Source organism: Microtus pennsylvanicus, chromosome 9 (genome assembly GCF_037038515.1).
Source record: "Microtus pennsylvanicus isolate mMicPen1 chromosome 9, mMicPen1.hap1, whole genome shotgun sequence".
Classification (NCBI taxonomy): domain Eukaryota; kingdom Metazoa; phylum Chordata; class Mammalia; order Rodentia; family Cricetidae; genus Microtus; species Microtus pennsylvanicus.
The window spans coordinates 43,187,500-43,208,472 of NC_134587.1; the positions used below are offsets into that span (position 1 = coordinate 43,187,500).

General features: G+C 50.1%; 1 protein-coding gene across 1 annotated transcript in view; it reads left to right on the top strand.

The window, feature by feature from the left end:
- Window positions 1–20,973, top strand: part of Ak8 (adenylate kinase 8) — a 120,777-nt gene that overhangs the window by 59,404 nt on the left and 40,400 nt on the right. The window contains exon 11 of the mRNA XM_075985598.1: window positions 7,307–7,448. Within this exon, the coding sequence (XP_075841713.1) occupies window positions 7,307–7,448 (142 nt within the window). The remainder of the gene's footprint in view (window positions 1–7,306; window positions 7,449–20,973) is intronic.

Consider the following 20,973-nt stretch of genomic DNA (forward strand, 5'->3'; position numbering starts at 1 on the left):
ATTCTTTGAGGCACGGTCTCCCACTGAACTTGACACTTAACAGTGTCAAGCAGGCCCCAGGGATCCTCTGGCCACACCTCCTCAGGGCTGGACTGTCAGGAGTGTGCCTCCACTCCCCCTTTCATGTGAGTGCTGGGATCCAAACTCAGGTCCTCATGCTTATGCAGCAAGCTCTTTACCTCCCAGCCATCTATCCAGCCTCCATGTATACTTTTTGGAAATCTTGCTCTTTTCCTGTGACAGCCACCTGTTTTGGATGCCTGGTCTCCATAGTAACCAGGAGCAGTCATAACTCTGGTACCCAGTGGTCTGTTGTAGTGTGACAAGCTGGCCTACTATGTCATAAAATGGAGGCAAATTTATAATGACTTTGACTTAGCATGCTGATTTGGAATGGGGCCCTAGGGAGGCCTTGCTTCCACTCTGCCCTGATGTGGTGTTAGTGACATGTGAATTCCTGCAGATTGTGGGCTGGATCTCAGAGTCTTGCATCTGACTCTTCTCCTCTTGGGCCTCTTCCCCATGCCTCTGCTGGGGCTAGCAAGTCCAATCCAGATCTCTGTGCATCTGACTCTTCTCCTCTTGGGCCTCTTCCCCATGCCTCTGCTGGGGCTAGCAAGTCCAATCCAGATTCCCCATCTCTGTGCCTTGTGCTTTGGATAAGCTTGGGCCAGCTAGGGCTAGCTAGGCATCCCCCCCCCCTGTAGTCCTCATGTGACTGGCTTGGTTTCTTCCCACATATACTACCTGCAGGTTCCCACAGCCTTCCTATGCCGTGACTGCCTTCCCCTAGCTCAGTGTGGGGACGGGCACAGTGCAGGTTTCCTGGTCTCACCCATGTAGAGTTCTCCTAAAGGCATTGACAGCACAGAACTTGACTGAGCTTAGATTGACTATATATCCTTCCAAGCTCTGCCGTCCTTCATCTCCGCAGCTCCAGGCAAGTAGCCTCCTCCTGCTAGGCTTCAGTTCGCTGTCTGAGGCCCTGCTGTCACTGTGCTCACAGCATTGTCATCACGATGACATGAATTAATACTTGAATTAAAATGAACACACATGCTCAGACCAGCCCTGGCTCAGTAAAGGACCTAGAGCACACCTCCACCCACTGGGGTCCCGTCTCCATCCAGACCGCAGGGCTCACCACCTGGGTTTCTGCTCCCACACCATGGCTGGCTGTCTTCCCACAGATCACCAGGGCAACAGCATTCGAGATGCCTGTGAGATGTAAGAGGAATGAGCTGCTTCTGAGCTGCACGCTCAAGGTGGAAGGAATCGACTTCCTGGACTCTGATCTTCCCTCGCTAGGCACATCACACCTTCAGCCAGTTCACACATACACGCATGCGTGCACACACATGCACACATGCACGCGCACACATACATACACACACATGCACACACACACATGCACACGCACACGCACACACACACACCGGCCACCCTGGTCTCACTTTCTCAGATCCTCTTGGCCCCTTAAAAGATATAAAATGAGATAAGAATAGCCACCAAATTTAGTGCATCGTGTGGCTAATTGAGCATTTCACAAGTCTTATGTCATACTAGGTGAGGTTATTTATAGAAGACAGCCAGTGTGTGAGCGATCTCTTCTCCTTGTGTATAATATTCTCAGGGATAAGCTGAGATGCCATCCGCTGCAGGCATGTGAGCACCAGCACCGTGTCATCCCATCTGCGTAGGCATTACAGAGGGAGAGAGACGGAAGGAGAGGGGCCTGTCTCCGAGGGCTGAGAACCAAAGAAGACCCCAGCGTTGGCAAGAGCTCAGGGATGACATGCTTTTCTGGATAGGAAAGCAGATGCTTCCTGTGGCCACTGTCTCCCAAGCACTTGGTTCGTTGTCAGGAAACGTAGATGTAAGAACAGAGCTCTGACAGAAGGCGGTTGTGCCATTTGCTGGAGAATGGAGAGCTGGAGAGCTTCGTGGAAAATACTCCAGACTCAGAAAGATAAATGCAGACTCCTCTCCCCCATGTGGATTCTAGATTCATTTTTTTTTTTGAAGGACATGAAAATAGAAGAGGTTGGGATATTTGGGACGTGGGAAGGGCCAGCAGAGGTAAAGAGATGGGTCCAATTGCCGCCCTATGAGCGAGGATAGGTGAAATAATGAAGCCTGTTTGTAAAATCGGGTTTTTGTTTTTCAAAAGGAAAAAGCCTTCTAGAATCTAACAAAATCTTAGAAGCCTCGTTCTAATCTTGAACTTGGGGTTCCAAGGCCTGGCAAGACAGGAGTTGTTCTGGGGTACGAGAGCTCAGTTTACCAAAGAGCCAGAGAGACCCCTAAAGGCTTTTGTCCTTGTGCAACTGCAAGATGCAGCAGGTGGGGCTATCCGGGTCTGTTCTTAACCTCCCTTTGGAAACCTGAGTAGCTTTAGGAAGACTTACTTGGGTGCAAGGCACACAATTGGCCAGTAGGTGGCAGTATATAATAAACAAACAACATCTTAAACAGAAACAAGGTGGTACTTCAGGCTCACCACAGATCATTTTCACACTCACATGCTAGTTGAAATTCTGGTGACAGCACGGGGAGGACTTGCAGGTCACCAGTTCCAGAGGTCACCAGTTCCAGAGGCAGCACCAGCTAGTTTTGCTTCTGTTGACTTAAAGCAAGATTTAGAGTTCCCGAGACCCAGGTTGAGTCTGGGAAGGCATCTAGCCTTTCCCTCTTGAGCATTTGGGTATGTGGAGCAGAATTCAAAGAAAAAAAAAGCCATCTCCTCTCCATGGCCATTTTTTTTGTTGTTGCTTTTAGCTCTCCCCACCTGGCTACCTGGGGTGTCTTGATGACTCAGAAGGAACAGAGCAGGGACCCAGAGACTGTATTTGTTTGCTGGGAAGTACGGTATAGGAGGAAGGAGCCCTATTCTGGCTGCCTTCCTTAAACCTGGTCAGTGGCTTCCACAGTGCTCCAAGGAGAGCCAGAGGGGGAAGAGATAACAGGAGCAACTTAAAGAAAACATAAGGAGTGTGGAGGACAGGTGTGGTACAGGTGAGGGGTACGTGGAGGACAGGTGTGCAGGTGGGGGTGTGTGGAGGACAGGTGTGGTGCAGGTGAGGGGTATGTGGAGGACAGGTGTGGTGCAGGTGGGGGTGTGTGGAGGACAGGTGTGGTGCAAGTGGGGGTATGTGGAGGACAGGAGTGGGTGCAGGTGGGGGTGTGTGGAGGACAGGTGTGGTGCAGGTGAGGGGTGTGTGGAGGACAGGTGTGGTGCAGGTGAGGGGTGTGTGGAGGACAGGTGTGGTGCAGGTGAGGGGTGTGTGGAGGACAGGTGTGGTGCAGGTGAGGGGTATGTGGAGGACAGGTGTGGTGCAGGTGGGGGTGTGTGGAGGACAGGTGTGGTACAGGTGGGGGTGTGTGGAGGACAGGAGTGGGTGCAGGTGAGGGTGTGTGGAGGACAGGTGTGGTGCAGGTGAGGGGTGTGTGGAGGACAGGTGTGGTGCAGGTGAGGGGTGTGTGGAGGACAGGTGTGGTACAGGTGGGGGTGTGTGGAGGACAGGTGTGATGCAGGTGAGGGGTGTGTGGAGGACAGGAGTGGTGCAGGTGAGGGGTGTGTGGAGGACAGGTGTGGTGCAGGTGAGGGGTGTGTGGAGAACAGGTGTAAGAGCAGGTGAGTGGTCTGGAGGACAGGAGTACCGGGTACAGATGGGTTGTGAGAGGGTGTGGAAGGAAGTTATGAGTAGGCTTTGGAAGAACGTGTGCTAGAGTTAAGAGCCTCCTTCTACTTCGTCTGGTGGTGTCCAGGAGGGTTATGACACAAAATACTATTTTAAGACCTCAGTATCTTCCTGGTAGGCTGGACAGCAGGGGGCGCTGTGGTCTGCTACAGCCTGGATGTTGGCTGTGGCTGGCTCCCTTCTGGAATAGGCTGAAGATGACATGTCAGACCCACAGAGAGGGACCAGTCCCAGCCAGCTCCATCCTACAAGTGGCCACTTCAGGATGATAAGTTGTCCTGTCTGGAGTCAGAAAGTGATGCTTACAGGAAGCCAGGTGTAGAGCGGGCCTGAGATTCTAACCACAAGATCCTAACTCTAGACTGGAGTGTGGCCAGGGCTCCTGGGTCTTGGTAGGTACCCTGCTGAGCCCCCCTAGGCACACCCAGCCCTGGAATCGGTGAACTGATATTTTAATAACCTTGAAATCAACTCAAGGACCTTGAAGAAGGGAGCGAGAGGGAAGAAAGCTAATGTCACATGGTGTGACCCCGTGGAATAATAGACCCCTCACATTTGCACTCTGCTAAACTCAGCTGACAGGACGCTCTGGAGAAGTAGCCCTTGGCAGCGGCTAGAGGAAAGGGTGAGATGTTAACTGTCAAGCTCTGAAATCACGCCTGAGGCATCTAACTTAATGGTGAATGACTTTAGGTGAAGAACCATCTCTGGGAGAAGAGGATAAAGGATAAATGTTCATGTTATCAAGGGGACTTTAAGCTTCTCGCAGAATACTATCAGCGAGATCTGGTCAGAGAGCCTCTGGCTGCCAAACTGGTTGGTCAGAACACGTGGGGCTGGGCCAACACGCCCTGAGCCTGCAGTGAAATCAAGACACACAGGCACCTGAAAGACTCTTGGGCCATATTGGGGTCTTCGGGTTCCTCCCCTCTACACCCAGACCCTATCCCTCTGCCGACTACATGGGTAGGGCAGTGGCCTCAGTATCCTGAGGGGGTCAGCCATTTATTCTCTCCCGGCAGTCTCTCCAGCTCCCTTCACCTCAACCAGATGAGGCAGCACAGCCAGTGCCCCAGAGGACACCCCTAGAGTGCTTCTGGGGGGAAGACTGGCACACGCCTCAGCTCTGTAGCCTCCTAGAGACTCTGGATGTATTGATGCTTCATGTTGTACATGGATGATAGACCTTGCCAGGATAATCCAAGATGGGCAGTTCTGGGCAAACCCTCATGATGCCAGGCTCCCGGCAGAGCTTCTCTAGCTGGTAAAACAAGAGGATGTTACCAACCCACAGAGTTGCCCATGTGGGAGCCACCTAAGGGTAGCCTTCTATCCCAGGAACAAGTTCATAGTGACCAGTGCAAGCTTTGCAGACAAAAGTTTCCTGTGTTAAGGAAATAGCACATGGGACATGGCTCAGTGAGTAGTGTTGGCCTAGTACACTTGGAGAGTACAGGAAGCCATGGGTCCGAGCCTCATCCTCAGCACCACATAAGCCAGGTGTGAGGATATGCTCTCCTGGCACTTAGGAGGTGGAGGCAGGAAGATGAGAAGTTTATAGAAGTTCCTTGGTTACATAGTGAGGTCCTGATTCAGGAAGTAATGAAAGGAGGGAGGGAACTGTTGGTTTGTTTGTTTGTTCATTTGTTTTGGTAGCCCTAGCTGTTCTGGAACTCGCTGTGGAGACCAGGCTCACCTCAAGCTCAGAGATCCGCTTGCTTCTGCCTCCCAAGTGCTGGGATTAAAGGCCTGTGCCACCACTGCCCAGCCGAGGAGGGAATTCTTTGGGGACTGTCTCCAGCATTCCAAGTCCATGCAAGCTGTGCATGCAGTGACTAAGAAATCCTGTCTACAAAATAGAAGGCTAGGAATAGCAGCCAGAGTTGCCCTCTGACCTCCACATGCATGTGGTGACATACGTGCTTGTACTCACACGAATGTGCATGCGCTGAGCCCTCGACTGTGGACGTGATGTGACCTGCTGCTTCAAGTTTCTGCATTGACTCCCCGGCTAAACCCTTTCTCCTTTAAATCAATTCCTGTCAAGTCCTGAGATCACCACAGGGCAAGAGGCAGTCCTAGTAGCTGCTCTAAATGGGCAGCCAGAGGCCTTAGTTTGGTTGAGACAGGGTCTTCCTCCCTACACAGGCTGGCCTTGAACTCACAAAGATCCACCTGCCTGTGCCACCCAAGTGCAGGGATTAAAGGCGTGTGCCACTGTACTGGCTGGCTAGAAAGCCCCAAGTCTAAGGTGATGCTCATTCTTTGGAATACAGCTATAGCTTTTTTTTGAGACAGAGCAGCACCCAGAAAATCATCATGTGGAGGGCAGTGCCTCTCCTTCACTGGCTGCCTAGGCTGCAGGCCTGTGGGGCCTCGTGAGGCTTCGAAATATGCCCTAAATCACTTGCTAGAGCCACAGATGTTTGGTGATAGGGGAACCTTGCAGAAGCTTCTAGAGAAACAGCCAAGCATCCCCGCTTGGGGCCCACATCCATGGCAAACAGGAGTAATATTTACTGAGTATTTCTGGGAAAATGAGTGCAAAGCGCAGGCGATGCCGTGCAAATTGCCAGGACGCAGAACATTAGCAACATGGAGCATTTAATGAGTCTAGGAAGAAGGGATGAGTTTCGGGAAAATGTCACTTGCAGCAATGTAAACAGGCTTCTCTCATCTCCTGTGCTGGGGACTCAGTCTCCAGGTAGGAGCAGAGCTGTGAGTCTGGAGAGATCGGGTTCTCCAGATGGATAAGGGGAGCCTCGGCGGGAGGCCAGAGGGGTTGCTGTGAACTTCAGGTCCTCAGAGGTCGGCTGGATGGAGCCTCAGTGGTGCTGGGTGGAAATTAAAACTCCGCACCAAGTGTGCTTTCAGGAGAAGCATTTGCTGTGATCCCAAAGCTTGTGCTCCCCCCCACCTCCCAATTCATATGCTAAGATGGTGGTCGGGAAGATGGGACCCTAAGGAGTGATTGCATCTCAGTGATGGAGTCCTCCTGGAAGGCTACCATGGCAGCTTGACAGCCAGAATTCAATCCCTAGGGCCCAGACAAAGATGTGAGGAGAGATGTGATTCCATAAAATTCAGTTCTGACCCCCACAAGCATCCCTTTGAACAGAGAGAGCCAGGGCTGGAGAGATGTCAGCAGTTGAGAACACTGGCTGCTCTCACACAGGACCCAGGTTTGGTTCCTGGCACCCACGTGTTGGCTCACAACCATCTGTAACTCCAGTCCCAGCAGGGCGCGTATAAACTAGAGAGGGGTCCACCCTCCCCAGGGTCGGCCCTCAACTTTGCCTCTTAGCCTCCAGATCTCAGAGAGTCAAACACTGCTGTGCTTCTCGGTTCATGGTGCCTTGCTTTAGCTGCCATGACAGACTCAGATGGAGGATGGTGTCTCATGAAGGAGTGAAAGGTGAGGGCCAAGATCACCTGCTGCATGGCCCATCTCAGGCGGCTCTTGTCACTGGGCCACAGAGGGACCTTGTCCAGGTGGTTCCAATTGCCTCTGCCCAAAGCTACCCACGCAGTAGCTCGGCATGTGGCCCAGGAAGACTAGAAAGTTGTTGGCTACAGCACGCTCTCCTATCCTTCTTCCTCTACAGTGCCAGACAGCATCATCACCAAAGCTCTGGCTGAACGTCTGAGCCAGCAAGACTGCATCCAGAAAGGGTGGGTGCTGCACGGCTTCCCAAGAGACCTGGACCAGGCACGGATGCTGACCTCTATGGGCTACAGTCCCAACAGGTGAGCTGCTTCCCCAGAGGCCCTTCCAGGGCCCTGGCAATCTTCTTCCCACTGGGGACTCAGGTGATGGTGGTGTGCCACCAAGAGTTTCTAGTGCACCAAAGGGGTGCACGTCGACCCATTCCCCATGCATCCCACTCCGTTTACCCTGTGAACTCAGAGTCAGGCTAAGGTTCAAATCCTGCTGCAGGTTGTGGGTTTGAGTTCTAGTTAATGTTGCTCTGGGTCTGTCCACACGCATGACCCGCCCTTTGACATTCTTAGGTCTACCTCTCTCTGAACTTTCTGTTTCCCATGTCTATTTCTCCAACACTACTACCATGCGTGTGTGCGGGTGACTCGCTGAGTTCTCTTTCCACTTTATGTGGGTTCTGGGGAGCAAACTCAGGCTGCCAGGCTTGTGCCATGCCATCTTTCTTGCCCTAGACACTTTAGTTTTGTGACATATGTCAACACAATATTGTTGTTATTATTATTATTATTTGGTTTTTCAAGACAGGGTTTCTCTGCAGCTTTGGAGCCTATCCTGGAACTACCTCTTGTAGACCAGGCTTGCCTTGAACTCACAGAGATCCACCTGCCTCTGCCTCCCGAGTGCTGGGATTAAAGGTGTGCTCCACCACCCGGCTACGTCTATATTATTAATTGTTTATTCTTTGGCTAATTGTTTAATAGTTACTTTGATCAATATATAATTAAAACTTAAAGTCATGTCATTAAGCATATGGTTTAAGTGAAACATGTTCATTTTATGCTCAGATTGGTACCCTCACCTCTGAGTGTTTGTTGCTCATGCTGTCTGCAGGAGCCCCTTAAGGACCAAGTGATTTGTTAACTTCTCATTGATAGTTCACTTCTTTCTCTGTTGGTTTGCTTTTAGGGTTGGGTGCCCCAGCCCCTCCACCCACAAGCTACTCCCTAGTCCTGTTATTTAAGTCAGGATCACTATGTGGCCCTAGTTGGTCCCATTGTCTCCCTGGGCTGCAGGGGCACTGTCAAACCTGGCGGCATTGCCTCTCTGATGGTTCTTATTGTTTCATATGGCTTTTGCCTTATCTCTTCTGGTGGTGTGTTATTTGTCGGGTACTTTTCTGCTCACTAAGAGGGGAAGGATTTCTTCTTTCTCAGTGCTTTGGCGGGGGGGGGGGGCGGTCACCACATGGCTGGTGAGCACCATGGGCTTGGGCAGGACATGATAGGGTACATGTGTTTGTTGTGGTCTCTACTGCCTATGACCTGGGGACCTGGTAAAATAGCCAAAGGCAAAAACCCAGTAACCTTTTCCTCCAATTAGACCCCACCTCCTAAAGTTTTCAGAACCTCCCAAAACAGCACCACCTGTTGGGACTCAAGTGAACAACATGGAGCCTGCAAAGACATTTCCAGTTCAAAGCACAATAGAACACACTGGTTGGGATTTGGAAAAAAAAAAAAAAGATTCCACTTCCAGGTTTTTGTTTATTTGATGCAGGATCTCCTGGATATTGGGCTGCCCTTGAACTCACTGAATAGCTGAAGATGACCTCGAATTCCTTATCCTCCTGTCTCCCCTTCCTGAAGTGCTCTGATTGCATATGTGTACCTCATACCCAGTTTATGTGGTGCTGGGCATTGAACCCAGGGCTCTATATATGCTAGGCAAGCATGCTAGCAGATGGACCACACCCCCATCCTGCCAGTCTTAATAGCTGTGTGGAACCTGCATGCTCTGGCCAAAGAGCTGTACACACCCAAGAGTAGTTACCCGAGAAGGAAGCTGGCTCAAAAGTGTTTTGCTTACACGTCCTGTTCATGGTTGATCACCCATCACTGAGGGAAGTCGGGGTAGGACTCAAGCAGGAACATGGAGGAACGCAGCTCATTGGCTTACTCAGCCTGCGTTCTTACAGAACCCAGGACCACCTGCATAGGGATGGCTCCACCCGCAGTGGACTGGGCCTGTCTACTTCAGCTAACAGTCAAGACAGTGTCACACAGACATGGCCACAGACAAATCTGGTGGTGGTGTTTCCTCATTGAGGTTCCCTTCGCCCAAGGGACTGTAGCCTGTGTCATGCCCACAAACGCCAGCCCAGCCTCCCTTCCCGGTATCCAGTAAGACACGGAAGTAATGGCGGGAAAAGAGAGGAGGGGACAGTGGGGAGGGCATAGTGGGGAGGGCACACTGGGGAGGGCACAGTGGGGAGGGCACAGTGGGGAGGGCACAGTGTGGAGGGCACAGTGGGGAGGGCACACTGGGGAGGGCACAGTGGGGAGGGCACACTGGGGAGGGCACAGTGTGGAGGGCACAGTGGGGAGGGCACAGTGGGGAGGGCACAGTGGGGAGGGCACAGTGGGGAGGGCACAGTGTGGAGGGCACAGTGGGGAGGGCACAGTGGGGAGGGCACACTGGGGAGGGCACAGTGTGGAGGGCACACTGGGGAGGGCACAGTGGGGAGGGCACAGTGGGGAGGGCACAGTGGGGAGGGCACACTGGGGAGGGCACAGTGTGGAGGGCACACTGGGGAGGGCACAGTGGGGAGGGCACAGTGTGGAGGGCACAGTGGGGAGGGCACAGTGGGGAGGGCACAGTGGGGAGGGCACAGTGTGGAGGGCACAGTGGGGAGGGCACAGTGGGGAGGGCACACTGGGGAGGGCACAGTGTGGAGGGCACAGTGTGGAGGGCACAGTGGGGAGGGCACAGTGGGGAGGGCACAGTGGGGAGGGCACAGTGGGGAGGGCACACTGGGGAGGGCACAGTGGGGAGGGCACAGTGGGGAGGGCACAGTGGGGAGGGCACACTGGGGAGGGCACAGTGGGGAGGGCACAGTGTGGAGGGCATAGTGGGGAGGGCACAGTGGGGAGGGCACAGTGGGGAGGGCACAGTGGGGAGGGCACACTGGGGAGGGCACAGTGGGGAGGGCACAGTGTGGAGGGCACAGTGTGGAGGGCACAGTGTGGAGGGCACAGTGGGGAGGGCACAGTGTGGAGGGCATAGTGGGGAGGGCACAGTGGGGAGGGCACAGTGGGGAGGGCATAGTGGGGAGGGCACAGTGGGGAGGGCACAGTGGGGAGGGCACAGTGGGGAGGGCACAGTGGGGAGGGCACAGTGGGGAGGTCCAGTCACCTCACAGTCACCTGGGGTGCTTGCCTATTTAAATAGAGGAAGAATGGGGCCCAAGAGGCTGCATAATTAAGCAGCCCTGGTGGAGGTGGCTTCTGGCTGTCATTGTGTTAGCCTGGATATGGCAATGTTTCAGATAAAGTTGGTTCCTTGGGGTGACCTCCGCCCCCCCGCCCCGGGTGCGGCCACTTGGAGACAGCTGTTCTCTTGGGGCATGGTCAGCCACACAAAGCTTTGCTGTTCCTGGAGTCTAAGTGATTACAGCTTTAGGACAGCGATTGGAGACCTGCAGATGCCTGTGGGCTCTAGAACAGGACATTGTAAAAGCTGACAGTCAATGTCTGAGTTCCTAGTATCTTGGCATCTTCAACCTTGAAGGGGATGAGCTAGGTGAGGCAGGCTGACACTCCTGATGGCTGACCTGCTCGTACAGAGCCCAGCCACAGACTGGAGCAGCGCAGAGGCCAGGTTCTCATGCCGGTCCTGCTGTGTGATGACCTAGTTTCCCACGGGCCAACCTGCTATCCTTTCATATGCGGCAGCCCCTCAGGGAAGCTCACAGAGTCCAGAGGGGGGATTTGTCTCTTCCTACTTTATCGGGGTGACTACCATTGGGTTCCTACATGGACTGGCTTCTCTCTGGGTCACCTGACCTGCCTACTGGAGCCTTCCTTTGTCAGCACTAAGGGAAGTCTCTTTGTCTTTCTTCGGAATCGGAGTTGACTCCTGAACACCTCTCCCCATTCCTCACTCCCTCTTCCCCCTCCCCACTACCCTCCATTCATAGACATCAGCTTTCTCCTCTCTCCCACCTTCAGTTCACTGACACCTTCCCCCTACCCCTCTACTCCTGATATCAGCTCCCCCTCTTCCATTCATGACACCAGCTCTCCCCTCCCCTGCCTCCCTCCACCTCCATCCCTGGAAACCAGCTCCCCCTCATTCATAGACACCAGCTCTTTCTACCCCCACTCCCACCCCGTTCCTTCATTCACAGACACCAGCTTTCCCTTTCCCCTCCATTCACAGACACCAGCTCTCCCTTTCCCCTCCATTCACAGACACTGGCCCTGACCCTGTCTTGTGCTGTGAGTTGTTGGGAGCAGAGACAAACACTCGGTATCTACTTGCCGGTCTGTTACATGAGCTGTTGTCTAGGTCTTCTTTGGTTAAGACTTACTTTCTAGAACTATGACAGTTTCCTTTTCCTATTTTTAACTCATGAAGTCCTCCTCCGCAGAGCCGGATCGAGCCATGATCACCAGCTGTTTACACAGTTCGGCCTCCGTGTTTATTAATTCTGATCCATCTTTCATTTGAATGGATTATACGGAGTCATTTTCAGCAGGGCATGTAAACACTCGGCTTTGCATCCCTAAGTATGTCTCTGTCTTACCTTCCTGTAAACAACATCTGGCAGAGTTCTTGACGGCGTCCAGCACACACACACACACCAGCATCCTAAATCATTCCTGCCTCTGACATCGTGGGGCTGAGGCCCTGAGGATGTCAGGATAGCGTTCCCTCCCTCTGCTCATTCCTTCTCTCTCTACCATCTTCCCTCTTCTGCCCTTCTTCCATCCTGATTTCCCACCCTTCCACCCTTCCTCGTAGCCTCCCTCCCTTCCCTTCCTCCCTCCTCTTCCATCTTCTCTCCCTCTTCCCCTCCCTTTCATTACCCTTCCCCTCAGACCAGAGGTGCTGACTGCTTTCCTGGCCCTTTGCCTGTCTACGAATAATGAGCGCATGGGGCAGGCACCAGTTCCCATGCTGAACTTTGCCTCTCCTTTTCTTCTCTATTACTTCCTCTCCGCTGCTGGGTTCACTCCTTCTCATGGCTCCTTCTTAGTTCTAGAAGCTTCTGGTGTCCCCTTGGGACAGGTACCTCCTGTCCTCTTAACTGTGGTGGTGTTCTCCTCATCTGTTAAGAACCTCATCATCTTTGAGTTCTTGCTTCCGCAGAGCCTGCCCTCTCTAAATTACCCCGAGCATACGGATGCAGTTTTATCTAAAATGCCCTTGTGTTTTGAGGAGTGATTTTTCATCTAAAGAGCACTCATGGTCTTTTTATTAACTTTTATCACTTCCCTTCCCTTTCCGAGACACTCCTGTCTGTTTCGTAAATCATCTGTCTTTGGAGAGGCCCGTGTGTGTCTCACAGCCGCAGGAGCTGGTGTCTCAGGTCTGACAGGCACGGTCATAATTTACCACAAGTTTGGCTGCTCCAAGCTGCAGATTTAGTTGGGCTGCGTTCTTTTCCTGAAGCTAGGAGGAGAGGCAGCCACCCTCCGTGGCTCATAGCTTGTCACCTTCAGGCCAGCACCTGACCCCTCTGTACCCATTGTCCTTCAAGGAGACCCAGGAACTAAGAATGACTGGACACACTGAGATTCCTAATCTGCCTCATTGCCTAGTCCTTTGTCCCTGTGGACTCTGGGGATTAGGAGGTATACATATTACCATCATGTCTGGGGTCAAAGGACTGAATGTGTCACTTATGAAAATTTTGACAACAATGAATGTTTTCTGAACCCATGAATTTGAACAAAATGATTTGTAATCGAACACATTGTGAACCCAAGGTGCCTCTGACAGTGCTTGCCTGTGGTGCATGGTGCGACCTCACTGCAACCTTGGTTCTAAACTCATATATGCCCTTTGCCTTGTGTATGACATTTTGTCATATGATGCCAAAGAACGCTGACCCAAACATGCCCGGCTCAGATCAGAGACTATAGTATGTTATAAACAGCAGTGTTTGTGTGACACATAGAAGTTTCTGCTCTTATGGAAACAGTGGCTTCATTATGGCAAACAAATACAGTAGATATTTGTCTGCTGTCATTTTTCAGCATGTGAATAGCAGATTATTATGTTTGGGAGTTGTACTGTGTTGAAATGTTTGGATTTAAAATTTGCTGTTTCGCTGACTTGGGTTCCATTTTAAAAATTGTTAAATTGGGGTTTGGGATGTAGCTCAGTTGGCGGGGCACTTACCAAGTGATAGGGTCAATCCCCAGAGATATAGAAAGCCTGGGTTTGGTGGCACACATTTATTATCCCAGGACTGGGAGGCAGAAGCAAGAAATCAGAAGTTCAAGGTCACTCTTAGCTATATAAGGCAGTTTTAGATGGCCTGGGCTACATAAGATCATGTGTTTAGAAAATGAAGTCACTCAATCGGGCTGAAGAGATGGCTCAGTGGTTAAGAACCCTTTCTTCTGCGGTTGCAGAGGACCTGGGTTCAGGTCCCAGCATCTACATCAGGTGGCTCACAGTCACTCGTAACTTCAGTTCCAGGTGATTTATAAACATTAATTGCTCAGGCAGTGCTGGTACACTTTAATCCCAGCATTTGAGAGGCAGAGGCAGGCAGATCTCTGAGTTTGAGGATAGCTTGGCCTTCAGAGCAAGTCCCAGGACAGCCAGAACTGTTTCACAGAGAAACCCTGTCTCAAACCAACCAACCAACAACAAACAAAAACAAAGACAAAAATATTATTCAGAATCGGGGTGATGATAGTGAACACCTTTAATCCCAGGATTTGGGAGGCAGAGGCTGGTGGATCTCTGTGAGTGTGAGGCCAGCCAGGTCTACAGAGAGAAACCATCTCAAAAAAACAAAAACAAAGCCAGGCATGGTGGCACATGCCTTTAGTTCCAGTACTCGGAAGGCAGAGGCAGGTGGATCTCTGTGAGTTTGAAGCCAGCCTGCTTTGCAGATTTAGTTCCAGGACAGGCTCACTGCCTTATGACCCGGCTCGACCCCTCCTGAGCCCCCAAAGACTCTGTATTGTGCACAGAGACACTGGCTCATCCATGTTGACTGCTGCTGTATCCACAACAGCTAGGGAATCGAACCAGCCTAGATGTCCATCAACTGGTAGACGGGTAATGTGAATTGAGTATTAGTCAGGGTTCTTTAGGGAAACAGAACTTACAGAATGATCTCTACATAGCGAGAAGGGGATTTAATAGAGTGACTTACAGGCTGCAGTTCAGCTCATCCAACAGTGGCTTCCTATGAACGGAAAGTCCAGGAATTCAGCCATTGCCCAGTCCACGGGGCTGGATGTCTCAGCTGGTCTGCAGTAGACGCTGGAACCCCGAAGGAGTAGACTCTAATGCCAGTGAAGGAATGGATGAGCTAGCAAGGGGACAGCAAGCAGGCAAGAGTGGAGCTTTCTTCTTCCATGTCCTATACAGGCTGCAGCAGAAGAGGTGGTCCAGATTAGCCGCTGGTCTTCCCAGCTCGGGAGATCTGGAGTAAGGTGTGCTTTCCTACCTCAAAAGCCAGACCAGAAGGAGATCTTCCTGCTTCAAATGAAGCAAGGATCGCTCACAGGTGTGCCCTCCGCTTTTGGGTTTTAGTTAATTCCAGATGTAGTCAAGCTGAAAACCAAGAACGGCCATCACGAGTACTGTGTACAATGGAATTTTATTCCACTCCAAAGAGAAATGAAATTATGCAATTTATACAAAAGTGGATGGGACTGGGAAGTAGTATTTTTTACATTTTTGTTGTGTGTCTGTGTGGGTATATATGCATGAGTACAGGTGCCCACAGGAGACAGAGAGGAATCAGACCCCAGGGGCTGGGTTTACAGCAGTTGTGAACACCAGATGTAGGTGCTGGGAACTGCACTCAGGTTCCCTATCAGATTGATAGCTGTGAGTCACCATGTCAGCCCAAGACAATATTAGGAGTAGTAATCCAGGCTCAGAATGGCACAGTATACCATGTAATCGCTCTCTTTTGTGGATCTTAGCTTCGTATGTGTGCATGTGCGTGTGTGCATGCATGCGTGTGCATGTGCGCCTGTGTATGTGTGTGTTGTGCCCCTGTGTATGTGTGTGTGCATTCACCTATATGGTAGCTGCAGCGGGTGGAGATGTCGGGGAACTGGAAAGGGACTCCTGAGAGCGTAGGAGGTAAGAGAGAGATTGGGGTAACAGAACACCTGCTGTGTGGACGCAGAAGAGGGGATTTTATTCAGCTCTTCTGAGGGAAAGAGGACTCACGTGGGGACTAGAAGTGGGAGATTTAGAGGCAGGGAGAAGACTCAGCCAAAACCTAGAAGGAGTTAAAATGCCACAAAGAAATCCGCTACTTTGCATGCTGAGATAAAACATCTAGAAAACAAAAGTGTCACTTTCCTGGGGAGGAAAAAAAATTCCCAATAACCTCCAAAATGGCCCTCAATACAGGCCTGCCATTTTGTGCTATGTGTTGGTGTAAGGCAGCCTTCTCCACATTAACTATAAAATCAAGAGATCTACCAAATCTGTGTCTTGTGGTATAAAATATTCTGCCAAGATTGAATTCTCCTCTGTATGCAAATTTGTTTTCCTCTTTAATTGAAAGTTAAAATATGTTTTTACTAAAGAATTGTTTTAAACCAACCTTCCGTATGGCTTATCATCAATAAGTGTTTGGTTTGCACATCTTCTCTACGCAGGGCTGTGTGAACATTTCGCAGTGAAAGGGGGGTCATGAGTGACAAGAGCTTTAAAAGCCCTGGCGTGAGTCTCCTGGGAGCCCAGGCAGAGGACACTGGATCTCCTGGAACTGGAGAACTTGGTCAAAAGCCCCAGGGACTAAGGTCAAAGGCAGCCACCAAGGGTGTCAGGTCGTCTAGTCCCCAGGGTATGGGAATATGGAGTGTCCCTTTAAGGGAGGGTACACAGGTGTCACCTACAGGGGAGGGAACCAAGCGCTGGTTGTGTAAAGCAAATGACTTTTACATCTTGACTCAGGGTGCCCAGGCGGTACAGAAAGATTGACAAGGAGAGGGTGCTTGGGATCTGGGTCACCCAGGAAGAATATTCAAGAAGCAGTTTGGTTTCAGGCAGGCTTGCAAGTGGACACATCTCCATTCACCTTGGAGTTGGGTTTTTAAAATCACTTTCTAAAGACTTCGTAAATATTTTCAACCTAATTTATTTGACCCTAGTACACAAAACAGGCAGAAAATATACAAAGATGGCTGTCTATGATGAGGTCTGCTCCTGTGCCTTGGTACACGTCTCCGTGTTTCCCCGGCACTGTGCTCTCCCTCCTCCCTCCTCCCTAGGCTCCCTCTCAGCTTTGGACTGAACGTTCTGGAGATTAATTCAGAAAGGGCTTTCAACCACGAACCCCTCACATCCGGATTCAGCTGGGAAGGAGAGAAATGTCCTAAAATGTGTCTGCCCCGTGTGAGGACAAACACCAGAACTGTAACTCTGGTCTAGGTGTGATGCTGGTCATAAAACACCCCAGCACGGTGTTGCCGGCTTGACACTAGGAGAAAATTCTGGCAGAATTATAGCCATGAAGCCAGTCAAGGGATACAATACAGAAACCTATAACTCAGATACAAAAACAATCTCCGAAGGCCCCAGAGTCACCCACCCTCCTCTTTTTTTCCAGGAGGATTCAATGGAATTAGAATAAAATAAATTTACATATATATCAATTTTATTATTAAAATATATTCACACTAGTAAATAGAGTTATTGGGGACGGGCAAGCTTCTCTGTGTGCCAGACTCAAAAATAGACCTCTTTGGCTTATCAGAAAACAAAGTTATTGTCTCCTCACCAAATATAAATCTTTTCTTCGAGCCAATAAGCACAGTGTGTTCAAATGCAATGCTTTGTCAGGCTCCTGCCTCATAAACCCACAGCCCATAATAGTAAATTACATTCCACCCAGCAGTATCAATCTCTCTGCTCTAGCATCTCATGGTGAGGGAAGCCCGGCAATTGATGTGTCGAAAGCAAGGAGAAAAAGTTATTTGAGAACAAATAAAATGGGCTATAAAGTTTGTTAAAACGTAACAATAATAGGGAGAAACAAAGAGGGAGGCTGCCGAGGCTGCGCATAGAAGCCTGCCCTCTGCATACAGCAAAATAATTCACTTCGCGCTGCAAGTCTGCAGCCATGTCTTTTCTCTGAGATCCATGTTCGCTATGGAGAGGGAGGTATAAGCTCTGAAGGATGCCTGGAAGTTTGTCGTATCTCAGACAACTGGGTATCTGAACCCCTACTTTTCCCTGGTACCTTAGCCCCCACTTCCTCCCCAGGGCCTCAGTCATAACTGTGGATCCTAGAAAGGGAGGCGGAAGAAAGGGCCTTGATGGATCTCAGGTGCCATTAGCAGATACTAGCAAACCTTCTTATGACGCCGTTTTCTCCAGTGTCTCTCTCTCTGTTCATTGGACTAATTTAGACCATCAAGAACATTCTAGAATACTGCCCATCTGTGGCTTAGACTGTGCCAAACCGGAAACTGCTGTCAAGGTTCCTTGGAGGAAATGGTGGAATCTGAATTTACTGTTCTGATGTTTTCTAAGTGGGCCATGTGAGTCTTGCCTCCAGAGGTTGGCTTGTCTCTAGCAAGGCCAAGGGCTCTCCCCGTAGCTGTCAGCGCCCTGCTGGTTCTGGGTATCTTGCTGCTGATGTTTTCTGTTGGTCAGACACTTCACATAGCTGTTACCTCCAAGGAGCCAGAGGCCAGCTGCTACAGAGGGAGGCCCAAAAACCAGCCCTGCATACACGGGGCTTAGGCTACACCAAAGGCAGCCTGCAACTCCAGTTCCAGGAGATCCAATGTCTTCTTTTGACCCCTGCAGGCCCAGACACATTTATGATACACAGACATACGTGCCAACCCTTCCATACAGCCAAGCTTTCTTTCCTGTTTCTCCAGGGCCAGACCATCCTTGGGTCGGTCCCAGACTGATAAGCATCCCTTTCTCAGCTTCTTGTCCATCCTCTCCCAATTTCCCATTCGCTCTTTATTCTCTAACCACTCTGAGGCTCACTTCTCCACTTAGGTTAGGGTTCTCCTCCTCTCCTCCACACTCCTCCTCCTTCTCCAACTCCCCCTCCTTCCTAGCAACCTTTCTCCTCCTCTTCCCCCTCTACACTCCCTCTTCTTCTCCCCCTCCACCCCTCTTCCTCCTTTCCCTTTTTCTCCCTCCTCCTCTTCTCCTCCTTTAAAAAAGTGAGCCGTTTATTTTTTAATTCTTTAAATATTTATTTTACCTGCTGATCATGGTAGCACATAACCTTAATTCCAGCACTGGAAGACAGAGGCAGGTGGATAACTATGAGTTCAACAACAGCCTGGTTCACGCAGTGAGTTCCAGGTAACCAAAACTACATAGTAAGACCTTGTTTCAATAAAATTTTAAAAATTATCTTATGTGTATGAGCGTTTTGCCTGCATGTATGCTTGTGCATCACAAATGTGTCTGGGCCTGCAGAGGCCAAAAGAGGACATTGGATCTCCTGGAACTGGAGTTACAGACAGTTTGAGCTACCATGTAAGTGCTGGGAATTGAACCCAGGTCCTCTGGGAAAGCAACCAGTGCTTTTAATCATTGATTTTTAATTACATTGTATTGGACTAAATAAGGCCATTCCATCAAGTATGCACTATGCATTGAGCCTACCCCTCGCTTTGCTGTCCTCTCCTTCCTCTCCTGTCCCAGCTCCTGTCAGTCTCCCTCATCCCCCTGACAGGTCCTGTCTTTCACATCATTCATACAGAAATAATTTTATACATATTTATATAGTTCAGAACCCACAAATGAGAGCAAATGGGTGACATTCATCCTCTCTCTCTCTCTCTCTCTCTCTCTCTCTCTCTCTCTCTCTCTGCTTTTTTTTTTATTTAATTTATTTTGTTGCTGTTGTTTTGAGACAAGTTTTTTCTGTGTAACAGCCCTGGTTGTCCTGGATCTCTCTGAAGAACAGGCTAGCTCCTTTCAGAGATCCACCTGCCTCTGCCTCCTGAGTGCTGGGATGAAAGGCGAGCACCGCCCTTACACGGTGACGTTTAGCTTTCTGAGGCCAACTTAATCCACATAATGTGATGATCTCCAGTAGGTACACATTTTCCTACAAAGGACACGACTTTGTCCTTCTTTACAGCTAAAAGGTCCATTGCGTACATACCCAATACTTTCTTTCTCTTTCAGTCTGTTATTGAATACCTGACTGGTTGGTTTTTGTTTTTAAGACAGGGTCCCACTACGTGGCCTTGGCTGGTCTAGAATTCACTATGCAGACCGGGTGGTTTCAGACTCAGATCCAGTTCCCTCTGCCTCCTGAATGCTAGCGCAAAGGTGTGAGCCACCACACCTGGCTTGGACAGCTAGCTTGAGCCATTGTGTAGTGCTTAGGCCCTGTGCAGCATTAAACACTGGTGTGGCCTGTTGACTTGGAGTGGTATTTTTTTTTTCTATTTGCTCTTTACTCTTTGTTGGGTCCACCACTCAGCTCCCCCAAAAAATGCACGAAGTCTTATTTTTACTCAAGAAATGCCCTTGTTTCTAGCTTTTCTTCTTCTTCCTCTTTCTCCTCCTTCAATATTTATGTATTTGTTTGTTTATTATGTATACAGTGGTCTGTCTGTATGTATGCCTGAAGGCCAGAAGAGGGCACCATATCTCATTCTAGATGGTTTTGAGCCACCATGTGGTTGATGGGAATTGCACTCAGGACCTCTGGACGAGCAGCCAGTGCTCTTAACCACTGAGCCATCTCTCCAGCCCCTAGCCAGATTTTCTTTACTTAAATTTTTCTGTCTCTCTCTTGCCTCTGGCCTTTTACCTTTCTATGTACCTTTCTTTGCTTTATTCCGTGGCTTGTTGTGTAGCTAGATGGCTGGCCCTTGGAGTGCTCCTCTCCTCCTCCTTTGGTTCTGGATCCTCTCTTCCCAGATTTCTCCTCCTATTTATTCTCTTTGCCTGCCAGACCAGCCTGTTTCTCTCTCCTGCCTAGCTATTGGCCATTTAGCTCTTTATTAGACCAATCAGGTGTTTTAGACAGGCACAATAACACAGCTTCACAGAGTTAAATGCAACATAAAACAGTACGACACACCTCTGTATCATTAAACAAATGAGCAGACCAGGCATAAACAAATGTAACACGTCTTAAAATGATGTTCCACAACACTGAGTCCTCACACAGATTCCCAGGAGTGATGGAGCTGCGTCCTGGGGAATATCACCTTTTTAGGCCTCCTTGCTTGCTTCCACGGAGGCTGGATGAGCTTACACTACAGTTTTCTACGCATCCTCACCAACATGTCCCTGTTTGTTTGCTTAATGACTGCCACTCTGACTCAATGTAGTAATGTGGTTTTGTTTATTTGTTTTGACAAGATTTTCTTTTATTTTAAAGTATTTGCATGTGAGTGTTGAGCTCGTGGAGGCCAGAAGAGGGTGTTGGATCCCTCAGAGTTGGAGTTGCTGATGGCAAACTGAACTTGGGTCCCCTGCAAGAGTAGCACTTACTCTTAATTCCTGAGCCCTCTTTCCAACCCCTCGGTGTGTTTTTATTTGCATTTCTCTGATGACAGGTGACGGTGAACATTATTCCTGTGTTTATTGGTCATTTGTACTCCATCTCTTGAGGGCTGTCTG